Source organism: Manacus candei, unplaced genomic scaffold (assembly GCF_025592945.1).
Source record: "Manacus candei isolate 608988 ecotype Guabito, Panama unplaced genomic scaffold, ASM2559294v1 h1tg000027l, whole genome shotgun sequence".
NCBI classification, from domain to species: domain Eukaryota; kingdom Metazoa; phylum Chordata; class Aves; order Passeriformes; family Pipridae; genus Manacus; species Manacus candei.
In genome coordinates this window covers 9552038-9567139 of record NW_026138075.1, presented here as the reverse complement: position 1 = coordinate 9567139, position 15102 = coordinate 9552038, and the positions used below count along the sequence as shown (strand labels likewise).

The 15102-nt window shown below is 33.9% G+C and overlaps 1 protein-coding gene across 2 annotated transcripts in view; it reads left to right on the top strand.

Annotated features, from left to right (window-relative positions):
- Nucleotides 1-15102, top strand: part of SLF1 (SMC5-SMC6 complex localization factor 1) — a 34953-nt gene that overhangs the window by 4380 nt on the left and 15471 nt on the right. For both annotated transcript variants that reach the window (XM_051789281.1, XM_051789282.1), the window contains 7 exons: nucleotides 1212-1374; nucleotides 4365-4496; nucleotides 5834-5887; nucleotides 10255-10413; nucleotides 10968-11134; nucleotides 12505-12642; nucleotides 13344-13509. In XM_051789281.1, the coding sequence (XP_051645241.1) occupies nucleotides 1212-1374; nucleotides 4365-4496; nucleotides 5834-5887; nucleotides 10255-10413; nucleotides 10968-11134; nucleotides 12505-12642; nucleotides 13344-13509 (979 nt within the window). The remainder of the gene's footprint in view (nucleotides 1-1211; nucleotides 1375-4364; nucleotides 4497-5833; nucleotides 5888-10254; nucleotides 10414-10967; nucleotides 11135-12504; nucleotides 12643-13343; nucleotides 13510-15102) is intronic.

Here is a 15102-nt window from a genome sequence, read left to right as displayed (position 1 = left end):
GAAGTGAGGTGTAGCTGAAGTTACCATCTTTTGATTTTGCCAACAGAATGCATTCTAAGTGTGCTATTTTCCTGGCTGAGTGGAAGAGTTTATTATGTCCTGCCACGCTTGTGAAAAATGCTGCTTCTTTTTCCATAAAAACTGCTTATGCAGATCTTCACGATAACACTGTTGAAATGGTGTCTTGCGCAACCGTCTGTTTGCAATAGAAATAACCTTTTATGGGAACTACATCAGCAAGAGAGGTGAACAAGCAGTTTTGTGGAAGATGCCTTTTTTTTCCAGACTGTTTCCCATACACTCAACATGGGAATCCTTTTACTCAGTCAGGAAAAACTGACAGGTGGATGTTTTTTGTCTTCAGCAAATACTCTTTTCAGTCATAAAGGCCACTATAGCTTTGGAGAAAGACCAATTTTTCTCTAATATTTAACAATACTGTGCCTTTTTTCCTCTTTCTATGCTCTTCTTGCTTTTAGTGCCTAGCTGTTGGATGGGTAAGTGTGTGAGATCAGCAGCCTTTTCTTTTTACATACCTGGATTATAAAAAATGAAACATATATCCAGAATGTCACGAGACCTTATTTTTTCCAGCATTTTTTTTGTCTGGCATCTTTTCTAAAACATTGGAGTACTTGCAGTAGTACAGCTCTGGAAATTGTCCCTGGGAAAATTCTATGTAATGGTGTCCCAAAGACAAACAAATCTCTTCTCTATATATGATACTGGACAGCGCCAATGCTGTAAATGTGTTATGGAAATGTATTATTTGTATTATGAAAATATCATATTACAGTTCAGAAAAGCAGTGTTCATTTTTTTGTAAACTGCTTAATTTATAGGAAGATTTAATTGAAAGACTGTATCATTTTGGGGGAGATAATGCAAAAAAGTATAGCTGCTGTCATCAAATTTGATATCTGAAAAAGTGCACAGGTGAAGCTTTCTATCAGATAGGTAGGACGTGTATATTGATTTTAATTAATAGTATTAAATTGTGAGGAGAAAGATGTCTTGTTAAGTGGGTTATTTAGTTTTCTGAAGGCTATTAAGTGCCCTTTTATCTTTCTAATAAAGTTTGTGAAGTGCCATACATACATACATGCCTTATTCAGTTACACTTTCATGCTTGTAGTTTGTAAACTATATTGTAGCTTTAGGCAGTATTAATATAATGGAGTAAATACATCTTTCCAAATATGTTTCTTTAGAGTTCTTCAAGCTGGAAAGGCAGCCATATGTTCATCTCATGATGCAGAGCACAGTGTAACTCATATATTCATCAGTAATGACTTTTGTCCTATGCAAAACAAAAAATGTCTCTCAGAAGCTCAGTACTACCCTTTGCAATATCTAGGACACTACCTTTTTGAGGTGAGTAAATTATTTTACTGATTACTGTAAACGATGCAGTGTTAATAATAGAGAGGTATATGATCAGCCTGAAAGTTTTGTAATTTGATTAAAGGTAAGACAACTTTCTGATGCTGAAACTGTGTATCCAAGAGGCATGAAAGCTTATGAATGTATACAAATACCTGAAGGGAGGGTGCAAGTAGACAGAGCTGGGCCGTGGTGGCCTTTGACAGGACAAGAGGCAATGAGTATAAACAGAAGCACTGGAGGTTCTGTCTGAAAGTCAGGAACCACTTGTTACTGTAAGGGTGATGGAACACTGTAATAGGATGCTATCTGGACGTGGTCCTGGGCCAGTGTGGAATTCAGCAGAATTTTTTGTTACTATTTCCTTTAAGAGAGATACCCAATGATTCATAATTGTTTGCTTACCAGGTGCACTGTTCAGAACTTCCTAGTATTTTGATCTGGAACTACTCAAAGGCCTCAGAATATTCTTTTAGTATGGTAGTTCCTCAGACTCTGGGGTGACTTTATTCAACTGCTAATTGAAAATATTACCTTTGCAAGCAAGTAAGAGCTAAAACTATGTTTGTTACTATTTGAAAACCCTTTGGATTCTTCAGATCAAAATACTTTGTGCTCCCTGTAATAAAGCTGTTACAGAAGGGCGAGAAGAAGGTTGGAAGGTCTTAATGTTTACACCCTGAATAAAACACATCAATGTGGGCTCTTACTCTAGTGCTTACTCTCTTAATGAAACTTGTTCAGGGAAACTGTTCTCATTTAAACCTTTCAGCTAAGATAGTCATTTACATTAACAGATGAATGAGTGTCAGGTTTTTATGGCTACTTCACCTTTTATTGATCTCTATCAAAATCAAGTGTTTCTTGCTATGCACCCTGAATTCCTCCCACATCTGATGACAGCTTTCCATCTTAACCAGTCTGTTAACTTGCACATAACCTTTTTTTCCTGAATTTCGTAAAAATAACTCACCTCAGAGGCCAAGAGAACATTGGTTTTCTGTTTAAGTGAATCTGAAGAACTGAGAAAACTGCTAAGCCTCCTAGTCTCTTAAAAGGAAAAGAATAAAACATAGGCAGTCAAATCACAGCAGTTGTCCAAATGTATTAGGCTTTATCAAAGAACATTATGGACACACTCTTTTCTCTTTGTCCCAGAAGTACTTGGCATATAATTCATTTGATTTTTCCAGCTTTGTAAATTTGTATTCGTGCTTTTTGACTGCTACTTCTAGCAAACATAAATCCTCTTCCTCCCCTAAACATCCATATATGTGTCCAGATGATGAATTCAGCAAAATAGCATTATTATTTTCTTCTTTTCAGGGGAACTGCACTGTTGTTCAGATATTCTCAGTGTGAATTTTTTTTATCCAAGTCTTTGCTTCATGTTTATATTTCAGTATCTGTTCTTATTATCTCAGCCTAGTAACTACTGTTAAAATACTCTGTGGGATTGTCATTGATGATTTGATTCTGCAAGGTGTCATATTTATTGGTTTAGGATATTAGAACACATGCATGATTTTAGGGAGCTAGTCTCAAACAGTGACTTTAATTGCTTTGTTAGATGCATGCTGGAGTTCATAAATTTTTGCCATGATTGTACATAAATTGTTTGAATGTAAGTATTTTTATGAGCACATTGAAAATAATGTGCTTGAAGTGCCATAAGAAGTAAAGACTAGTTAATGCATCAAAGTTCAGTTATCCCAGCCTCGTCGAAAGCTGTTTATACTCTTTACCAAAAATACTTCATCTTCTAAATGTGCAACCAACTCAGTGTTTGTTTAGAAATACAGTTATGCACATGCCAAATACGTTTGTTTGGAACTATACATTTAAGGGAAAATCTGAAAATAGGATGAGATATGCAACTTTTGAAACTTTAGTTTTAAAACTTAGAAGCATAAACTGCTTGGATCTTGTCATTGCATACACTTCTGTGGGTTTTTGCATACTGTTATTTCCCATGTTTCCCATACTTGATTTGTCCATCGGATTTAGATGTTTGGATCAGTGGGCAGGCTACACCAAGCCTTCCACACCTGGTCACAGTAAAAAATGGCCATCATTGTATGACCAAGGGAACACTTCATCTATATCTTAACTCATCACACTGCAAGAGGTGTCTGTTTTTGTAGTTGCATGTGTATTAACTTAAAATAAAAATGGTGTTGTAATCCTAATCTCTATATCTTTGAAGGAAAGCATACATTGACACTCTTACTGAAATGTATTGTTCTTAATCCATGAAGTAAATTTTAAATATTTTTGTAGCTATTTTTCACTAACAAAAATTATCTTGTGGTGTCACTCAGAGTCTTTTCAGAATGAGTTGGAAACCAATTTGAGAAATATTTTCTCATTTTCTGTACTGAAGAAATACCTGGAAATGATAGCTGGACTCAGAGAGTAAATTATTTAAACAAACAAAATTACAAAAAAACCCCAATCAAACAACAACCACCCAAAAAAATAAAAAAAAACCCTTTTAAATTTTAAATTACTGTTTTATTTCAGGTTTATAGGCAAGAACTGAAAAGATTTCATCATAGTGGTCTATATAAAATAAATAGACTAATTGCAGAAAAAATGTCTTTAAAAATCCTTACTACATTTTTGACTAGCTGAAAATGGACTTTAGTTTTTGAAAAGTCCTGAGACAGAATCCATTATGGAAACACAGCTCTCGCTTCAGCCACAGGGATTGTGACTGAGTTAAAAGTCAGTTAGGAAAAATAAATATGGGGAAGGTTACAATGATAGTTCTTATCTGCAACTTCCTACAGCATCAGTGGTTGGTTTCCAAACCCCCCGCTGTTTATCTGACACATGATGTAGACCCTTAAACAATTGTATAAACATACATAGGCTCAGAAGGGTTTACAATTCAACATATAGATAGACTTAGCACATAAAAGTCAGTTAGACGATTAGCTTTGAAACAAAGAAAGTATTTTTTTTTTTGCTCTGCACAGAATGAAATACAAAATACTGAAGATATCCAAATGAACTATTTGCTGTCTGCACAAGAAACGGACCAAGTCATGTCTAAAATGCAACTTACTAAAATGAAAAACGCCATTATAAAACATATGTATTTTGCAGTGGTAAGTAACAGTTAATGCTTTCTTAGCATAAAATGGATATTATTGACTATATCTTTCATTATAGTACTGAGCTAATAAAGCAGGTAGTTTAAAACCTTTTGAAATAGTAATACTGCCTTTCAACCTGCAATGTTTAATAATGCTATATTTGCTATATCTACCATTAGTTAAATTATAATTTAGTAATGGTAATTGGTTGACATGGCTGTGTAGAAGACAAGGTGAACTACTTGAAATCTTGGTGTAATATATGAGATAAATAGTAGCAAATGTTCAACAACATTGAGTTACAGTGTTTCTGTGACTTTCCTGTTATTTTTTCAAACCAGTCATATCGTAGAACTGGTATTTTGTTGATTTATATGAATGTTTTTTTCTCATAAATCAAAAATAGAGCTAATGCACTGCTTTGGTTCTATATTGCCACATATCTAATCCTGATAAGAGTGCTACATTAGTAATTAAAACCACTATTTCATATCTAGAAAAAAACCAACTAATTACTCTGAGTTAGGATATATTAAGTGACAGTGATGCAGGTGGTGGTGTGTAAGTACTTTTGTAGGAGCTTGTTTACATGAAGTACTGTACATTCTTAGTAGCAAAAGAATTAGAATTTTTAAGTCCTCAAGGTATGCAATTTTTAAACAAAATCAGCAAATAGAACACTCATACTGCTTCAATCTGTGCAGCTTCAAATGCTACATCTTCTATAGGTGACATTTCATCAAGGCTATACCCTCCCAGACATTTAAAAAATAAATTTCTTGTTGACTTTTCATGTATATTACACATAGCAACTGCACTTGTTCAAATATTTATATAGTAGATATGTACTACACATTATGTAGCAATGTGCAGATGGGGTAATGGTAATCCCAAAGATGGTCTCTCCTAAAGACTGTTTTGTAACATCTTTTGGTAAGGTTGTAACACTAGATGATAACTAAATATAGCAATAATAGTAACATGCTCTTGCATCTACTGCCATATCTTTACATTATAGGTTACCTGCAAGAGGAATCCAAACACTCAGTGTTTAAGGTTTAATCTAGGAACAATGTCATTTCATAGCAACCACATAACAACAAATAGGCAATAACAGGGAAAAAATGGAAGAAAAAATTGCCATATTTTATTCCTTTTGGGTCACTAATCCTCTATTTTGTAATTTTAGCATCCAAATATTAAAAAGACAAATATAAATACATTGCTATGTTAAATGCTGTGCTTGAACGATGCTTAATAAAAGTTGTTGTTTAGGGAGTTTTATATAGTATTTATTGAATATGTTGACTGATTTCCAGTGTGTAGATTGACTTTATCCTGTTTTACAGACTGTTATCCACAGGTTTGCTCAAACAGACCAGCTGAACAAATGCAATCCACAGGTAAGAATTCTGATAAGGAGGGCATGTTGCATATATGGAATTTTGTTATGAAGTTAGGCAAACATACTTTCATTGTAAAATTAGCTATCAAAGAAACATTTTAAAAATTTTTTTGTTATCCAGAACTCTAATAAAAGTATTGAAGCATTAAAGAGCATCATTGGATGTTGAATGTTGTTTGTTCTTGCAATACTTTCAGTACTGTCCATGTTAATTTAGCCCTTTAATTCTGCTAGTTAAGAGAACTTTACCTATTAATATAGAAAAAAAAGAAGCAAAGATGCCCTACTGTGATTTAGAGCATCTTAAATTATCCAAGCATGGTATTTATGCAGTGGCAATAAAGTGAAAGTGTACACAACTTTTAGCAGTGCTCACCACAGTTTTTGCTAGCAGGGACAGATTTTAGCCAAAGGTTGTTTCACTGTAGAAAGAAGCAGTAGTTGTTCTTTCAGCACATGCCTGAAGCACCATCATGTGGGTTTCAGGGTTAACTGAAGCACAGATTGCAAGTAGAATACTTTGTTTTTCAATCTTGTTTCATAATTACTTTGACTTAATTTCTTTTTTTATACTATTTAATTTCTCTTTTTTATTTCCAGTAAGCCAAATATATGCCATAAATCAGGTACAAATCAGCAATAGGTTTTGTTAAGTCTTTGTTATATAGATTTGAAGAAAATAAATTTTGCCTTTTCTATCTCTAATACTAAGAATAAACCTTTAAACATGTTGAAACATTGCTTCTTAGTACTCAAAAAGCATTCTACATAGTAACCATGAGCTAGTAGTAGTGTACTTTTTATGGTAACTTCTATTAGTTAAAAATGGAAATACTTGAAGCATCTATTAACTTCCTATATTTCTTGGTAGCTGAAAATTTGATATCTTTATGAGCGTTTCTACATAAATAGTTACTGCAAATCTCTTTTTTTTCTGATTTCTTTTTATTGACACAATAAGGAAGGGAGGAGAAAAATACTTTTAAAACATGAGCACTACAATGCTTTGTCATGGTCCAACACCACCACTGAACAGCAAAATGCTGTGTGCATTTCTGCTCCTGAACAGATTTGCATTGAAATTTAACCTTAGTGTTTAGTTTGTTGAAGAATGGGATAAAAAATTTATCTTTCTTGTACACCAGAATTGGTTTTCTGTATTCTTTAGAATAATACATATTTTTGTTTGGAAATTTTAAGACTAATTGTAGTACTTTTCTTATGCGTGACCTATCGCTGTCTTTTACTGCTTTGTGGAATATTCATTGGTAGATTTTGCATCTGATATAGGCAGTATAAAAAGCCATATTTATGGCTTTTATAAATAACTCCAATAAACATTTCCAATAATACTAATGAAGTAAAATCAAACCTACAGACTAAATTCACATGTTAGAACTACCTACTATATTCTATATTCCATCATCTCTGTTCGCAACTGCTAGGAAGGCTTAACTCAGCTAAGTGCTCTGTTATCTATCGTCATCCCCAAAATATTTATATCTCTTTTGTCGGCTTTTCTTCCATGTTATGCAAAGTAAAACACAACTTATTGTGTGTGGACCTTAATTTTTCATTTGTTTCTGCTCAAAGTGTTAATGATTGTACCAGCAGTGCTTCACAAGATACTGCTGATTCCTCATTAGTCAGAACGCAAGCCAGTAGAACTTTGTACAGCTTATTGACTATTCAGTCTCTTTGATAGCAGCTGTCTCCTGATACTGAAAAAAATTGTTGCCTCAGTTGTGTACCATCCTTCTTTACCTCTTAGAAATATACCAAAAGCCAGTTCTCCAGTTCCTCATTGTCTTGAATGCAATGCTAAAGGCCTCACACTGTTTCCAAAACGTTTTTGTTTTAGTGTACTTTCAAAATAATGCATCAATGTTGTTGTTTCTTCTAGTACCAGAATTTTCAAGAGATAAAGGTTTCAGTCACAATATAAAAAGCTGCATGCTGGTGCAATCAACCAGATGCAGGCCAGTAGCAATGTGCTTGTACTTGCACAATATATGGAGTCATCTTTCACATCCAGGCATCAAAGAAGTTGTTCTTTGATTGTCATTAAACAGTTTATGGTTAACTAACATTACAAAAGTATCAATGCAACCATTATTTCCAAAGGAAATTTTAGTGCAGGTTTTAATGGTGCATATATGAATGAAAACATTGAAGTAAATGTGAGTTGCAAACACCAGATGTACAAAACCTTGATTAAAAGAAAATTGTATAGATAAGCATCTTTATTTATTGTTCATATAATAACGCGTGCATTAGGAATTAGAAATGAAGCATTTACAGAGAAACTAAATATCTAATGCTAAGGTGGAGTTCACTCACTGAGACTTTAGCTGTGATATAATCATGGTTATAATTTCGTTCTGAATCTTTTTCATGTTTGACCAGAGCCCCAAATGTTTTTAGCTTATTACTGGAACATTTTTGGAAGCTATCTAATAGCAGTATAGTAGACTTCAAATCCACAACTGGACTCAAAGTCCATGTTAATTTAAAATTTTAACCAGCTTTAAAACAATTGGCGGGATGTTTAGATTGGATAATAGGAAAATTTCTTCCCCAAAAGCGTTGTCAAGCACTGGAACAGGATGTCCAGGGCAGTAATGGAGTAATCATCCCTGGAGGGATTTAGAAAATGTGTAGATGTGGCACTTAGGAACATGGTTTGCTGATGGAATTGGTGGTGCTGCATTAATGATTGGACTGAGTGCGTTAGAGTTCTTTACCAACCTAAACTATGATTCTGTGATTTTATGTCTTGAGTAACTTTATCTAATGTACATGAAAAGACAGGATTTTTGGCAGAGATCCTAAAGTCTACAACTTGTCAGGGACTAAAGCAACAATACATTTATGTAACTATTTAATTCCCAGCAGTCCAATCAGTCATCTTAGTCAGATTCTTCAGTTTTCACTCCTTATCCAAGTTCCTTTGAATTTACCAGAGCCTCGGGCTGTGTGGTCAAATGAAAAAGCAGGATTTCAAAAGAGAAGTTATTTGGTGTAGGGAAGCTGTGCTTTGATTGGTAATATCTCTGCAACTAATTTGTGTGTCAGCTTTGGCTTGAACCTGAACTAGAGGAAAGGTATAAATAGCAATGTAACTGAGGTCTTCAATAGCATTATTTGTGGGTTTTGGAAAGCTGAAAGTACAGATGGTAACAGGGAAATTGCAGAGCAGATACAGCATCTCATGAAAGCTATTATATCTGTGTGGGTTCTTTGAAAGCCTGCAAAGTTAAGTGCTTTGCTGTCGTGAGTGGCAGAGAACAAGCAGGAAGCCCTGTGCCATTAAGATCTTCAGAGTTTTGAAATCCACTGGGGTTACTACCTGTGCAATCTGTAGTGTTAGATGCTTCTCTGATGTTCTATATGGGAATAGAAGAACTAGGGAGATAAAACAGTTATATTGTTTATGGTTTTATAATGTGTACACATAAATTATGTATCTCATGGTTTTACACTTTTCTCTGACTTTCTTAGCTGTTCCATGGTACTCACTATCTTACTGCTTCAGCCATATGTTGTGGGATGTACTGTGCACTTTTGGAAATACTAAAACTCCTTTTCATACCTGTCCAGAATAAATTATACACAATTTATCGAATGTGTGGACTGTAATTTGGTTTTTAAAAGCACAGATGCAATCTGATCTAAGAAGAGAAGCACATTCTGAAACCTACTGTATTTTCAATGAAAGCCTAGTTCAGGAAGAGGGAAGGCCTTTCTAGAACAAAATTATCTAGGTTGGACCAGACAATAAGTAATTTTTCTAGTTTAGTTTGTAACCATTCCTGTTTCGTTTTTGTGGTTTAGGAATTATATTCTCCAATTTAGTACACCCACTAAAATCATGTGCCACTTCCTCTCCCTCCTCACCAGCTGGAGACACAAAAGGCAAAGATCATGGGTTGAGATAAGAACAATTTACTGGAAACAGCAATGATGTAAGAAAATGAACAGTAAGAGCAACAATATTAATAACAAAAGGTATAAGAAAAAAGGATTCATATGGAAAACCCGCAACAATAAACTACTGGACAGCTCCCCCTGCTGCATTTTCTCGGAACAACCTTCTTCTCAGAAGCAAAAGTCCCTTTCCCCTGCCCCTGGCAGTAACATGAGAATAACTTCCGGAATAACCTCTGTGTCTTAGCCGTGCCTGCTCCTGGCTACTGCAAAAATGAAAAAATTACCCTTGTCCTGACCAGAACCAGGACATATATTACCAACATTTTACTTAGAAATTTCCTGTTGGTTGATGCATTGATGCATTTCCTGTTAGTTAGTTAAGGGGTGTTTTTTATTTAAGCTGTTATTTTATTTACAAAGATGTCTCATTTCTAGGTTAAAAGTACTGATTTGTCCAGACACAGTTGGTATATACTTCAAGGATTAGTGGAAGAGCATTTATTTGCTGATGTAATCACAGAACTTGCTGCTGGTCAGAAGTACCGTATACCTCCTGTGCAACTTCTTCATTCTCTTCTAGAATATTTCCTACTGGTGAGAGCTGAAAACTAAAGTATTTTCAAAATTAAAGCAATAAATGGAAGTAGTATGATCTTTGCTCCTGACATTGTGTTTAGTAGTTTTTAGCGATGTGTTCTGTGTTCTCTTTGTGTTCATCAATGTGCTTGTGTTACCAAAAAAGAAAAAGAATTTAATACTTAAAGATTTATTTTTTTTAGTAGTATTTATTTGCAAGCCATATGAATGTAGTGCTCTAAGTATTGTGTAAGGCTTGGCCACAAATATTTTTTTTACATTTAGAAACAGCAGTATGCTAGTAGGCCACAGGTAGAGACATCAATTGAGAAGGTTTGTTCTAACAGTGCATTCAGCTGGAATATCACTCTAAAGCAAGTTCTTTTTCCTTCATTTTTTTTTTTTTAAACTATGAGTTTTTCTGCTTATAGTTATGCATTAAATTACATGTTACTTCAGTGATTAAATACCGTTTTTTGGTATTGTAAAGAATAAAGAAAATGAATAAACTCTTAGTGAGTATGGATCTTTGGCTGGTATGGAGCCATTATTATTTTCTCATTTTATTACAGGGAAATACCGATGCAATATTTTTTGCCAAACTTTGTCACATTTTGTACCTTATTCTCCAACATGATCCTCCCTGGAAGTCCCTGTCTATGTTAAAGTATTATCTGGATCTTCTTCAGTGTCCTATCTGTAAGAAAGGTACATGGTCTTTCATAGAGATGCTTGTAAGGTAAGAAAGTTTAATGAGATGCTGGGTGCAATAGTTGTTATGTTACTCCAGACTCGGGGACAGTGGAGGAGAATTGGCATTCTGTTGCATCAAAGTCACGTTTTCAACAGAACAAGTTAACTGCACGTGAAAGTCTAGAATTGTAACAGATTTGGACATTTCACTTAATATTTCACAAAGTGTTAGCTCACAGTCAGATAGATTTTTTTTTTTTGAAAGAAAAAGTTGTACATTTTCTTAACCTTCTTCCTTTTTAAAAAATATTTTATTTTTTATGCTCTCCACAGGTTATAATAATCTATGTATTGTTGCTAACGTGGAATGTATGTATATAGATACACACACATATCTGCAGTTACAAAGAAAATTCAAGCTTTATCTTACCAAACATGAAGTTTCATGTTGTATTTTGATTTTGATTTTAATTATAACCTCCACCATCTTATTGAGAAGTCTGATTATATCTTATACCTCTACAAATGCAAGACAGTACATAGGAGTTGTTTGGGTAGTTAGTATCTGCTTTATCTTAAGAACTCATTTTTTGGAATTTGGACCAATAGAATTTAATTATTCTGTTCATTTGGAAGAGGAACTATACCTCTTTTTATTGCTGTCATAAAATCTTAACTAACATTTAAATACATTGATCCAACTGTGATTACGCATATATGAGCGTATATGATTGTAAGCATGTCTTGAAGGGCATTGAATCACTATAATTGGACATTTAATAGTTTTTATTAGGAACACGTCACATGTAATGGAAGAGAATATGTCTTTTAGATGAAGTATTTTGTCTTTTAGTACTTACTGCTGAATGCCAAGACCCAGCAGTTGTATACCTGGTGGTGCTAGTACTCAAAATTCTAGCTAAAAAACGTGTTTGCATGTTACTGAAGAATTATCTCCATCATACTTGACAGTCTGTAGTCCTGTCAAATGGTATGTGTGAACTGTTATCTGAACTAAAGTTTGTAGGATGTTGCAAATGTTACAATGGCTATAGAATATTACAAGATTCTCTTGTATTTAAAGGATTTTAAAGATGTTCTGTTAAACATAGTAATTGTACAATAACTCGAGTAGAGACAGAAAAATGAAATACAGTGGAAATTATTTAGTTTACACTATAATACAAAATCTTAATCTGGAGCACAGAAACTCAGTCACAAAGATGTTTTTTGTTTTGTTTTGTTTTTCTGAAAAGAGCTTTTAAACCAAAAAATTAGGCTTTAAAATGTTGAATGTTGCTGGGGAGCAAGCTATTTGCTTGTCAAAACAGTCAAAATTCAAAGCTGACTTTTTTGCCACTAGATCAGACTATGATTGCTGTCATACAAATGGATTTTTTGGGTTTTATTTTTCAGGTCTTGCCTTTACTGCAAAACCATTTGTCATGTTGAACCGGTTTCAGGGAGAGGAGATGAACAGAAGATAGTTCACAAAACATTATTGAAGTTTTTCTTTGATTTAGTAAAAGCTGAAGTAGAGTTTCTGAAAAAAAGGTGAGGTTTGTAGGATAATACTTTCTTATTTTTCACAATTTCACATGCATTTCCTTACCTACAGCAGCTTATATCCTGATTTTTGTATATCCCTAATAAGATACTGTTCTACAGAGATGGCAGGTTAGCATTTCCTTTTATATTTCTCAGTTCTTAGTTTGTTTATTGTAATTTGTATAGACATTTTCTAATCATATTTTAAGGCCTCTTACTTTTCCGAGCCTGTTATTTCACTATATTACAAGTTTCTGTAAGCACTTAATTTTGCTCATGTTGTATTTTTAGCTTTGCAGTGCTTCAGTATTCATCCTTTAAGGTAGACAAGCAGCATTTTGAACATACTGATTTTTATGTTGGTTTTTTTTTTTTTACATTCAATTAACTTATCTTCCTATTATCTTAGGGAGACAATTGTCTTTCCTTGGTTTATGAAGTATAAAAGAAGTCTTGGTTTTTCTCTGCCTTTATATAGTAAAGGTACCCTTTACTTTATGTAAATATTGGCACAATATTCCCCCAATCTAACAGTAATAGTCGTCATTATGGTACCTATTATTCAGAAACTGTGTCTGATCTTTCCATATTTAAAAATTGCCAAACCTGTGTGTGTTTTGACAGAAGACAAGGTTTCTGTCTGGTAACTGTAGTAAAAAAGTAGCATAAAGCTTCAGGTTTTTTCCCTTTTTTTTTTTTTTTTACAGTTTGGTTGAAGGGATCAATTCACAGCATCAGCAAGTCATGCCACAGACAGTTCTTTTGAAGACATTTTGGCTGGGAAGCGAAGCCTCAGTGCTTTTTACCAAACACATAAATATTCTAGCAGATTGGGTCATACTTTCCCACAGAGAATTGAACAGAAAAAATGATGTGAGTATGAATTTTATACTTTAAAATAATGAAGACTGACATTTTTTTTTAAAGACATTCTTTGTTCATTCTTTTGTGAGGAATTATATGTAAGTATCACAGCTGCTTGTTATAGCTGCCTTTTGTTGTGAAGCATGCTGGTTTTTGCTCCACTAAAGGAAATGAATTGATCCGTAAGATTCTCATATAGATGTGTAGAGAAGAAACGAGTCATGAGTAGTTTGTTGGCTACATTCAGATGTTCACATGCCCTTACCAGCAGGTATTACTGTAGTTATTAGGGACACCAGCTTAACACATCCTGTCAAACAATATGGTGTAACGAAAGAGGTGATTATCTTATTTTACAGTGGTAGGATTCAGGAAATGTTTGAAAGAGAAACCTAACAAAACTAATACCTTTTTGCTATTTTCTACAGACATACATTATTTTACTCTAATAAATGCCCTTTTTCTTCTTAGTTTTTTTTTCTTCCCAAGTCTTTTAGTTTCATTTTGTATCTTCCCTAGGACTTTTCATAAAAATGGAATTGAAGGCAACTTAATTGCTGTTCTGTGACCTGCTGACCAGCAGGACATTGACCTGAAAGATACTGAGTGTCCTCTATACCACCTCTTTCTTTTCAGAAGCAAGAGGCCTTGTAAAACATCTTTGACTTCTAGATTCTCACATAAAATAAAAACTTAACTGCTGTCTCTGCATTCTCTTTTAAATTATTGTGAAAGCACAGAATAAATAGATACTTCATTCACTTTTTCAATACCATAACAGAACAATAGAAAATCAAGTATTCTGGAGAAAAAAAGCACTTTCAATATAATACCTAGTAGTTCTTCATTATGTTATGAAGGCAAAAAGATTAAACATAATGAAAGCTTCACGCATCTTACCTAGACAGACCTCCTACCTTTTTTGAGGGCTATCAAAGCAAAACATTTTTAAACAGTTCTCCTTTTTATCCTTGGTCAGGATATTTTAAAAGTGCCTAAAATTAGGCTTCTATACTCATATTTATATTTAAACAACCTACCTTTTCGAAGTTACTGAGCACCAAGCAGGCTTACGTGCAATTGGTGTCAGCGGCCATTCTGTTTCTTTGGAAAATGAGACTGCTTTCATATTTTTCCTGGTGTTGAATCCGCACTTTAGGTGTAGGCACCATTTGCTTTTTTTCTGCTATTCCTTCTTTTGACAAGTTCCAGCACTGTAAGTCATACCTTTTTCATAAACCTTTCTTTGCATTGTCAGAGTAATCACTTGTGTCAGACTGTGTATACGAAAAATAAGCTTAAAGGAAAGAATAAAACATAACATAAAACACAGACACCTACCTCTTGTTTAGATTGTTTGCTTTATATACATATGTAAGAACTGTGGTTTCAGCACAAAACCCAGATGCCTGTTGCTTTCTCACTTTGATCTTATGCACTGTAATGTACAATATCCCTGCAGATATGAAGTCTAGCCTTAAAAAGAAGCTTGTTGCCTCATAATATCTTTAGAGGTTTTATGTTATTTCTAAGAGCCTTATTTATATATTGCACTGCAGTTTCTTTTCCATTACATTTTTTGGCAAAGATAAACTCTAAACC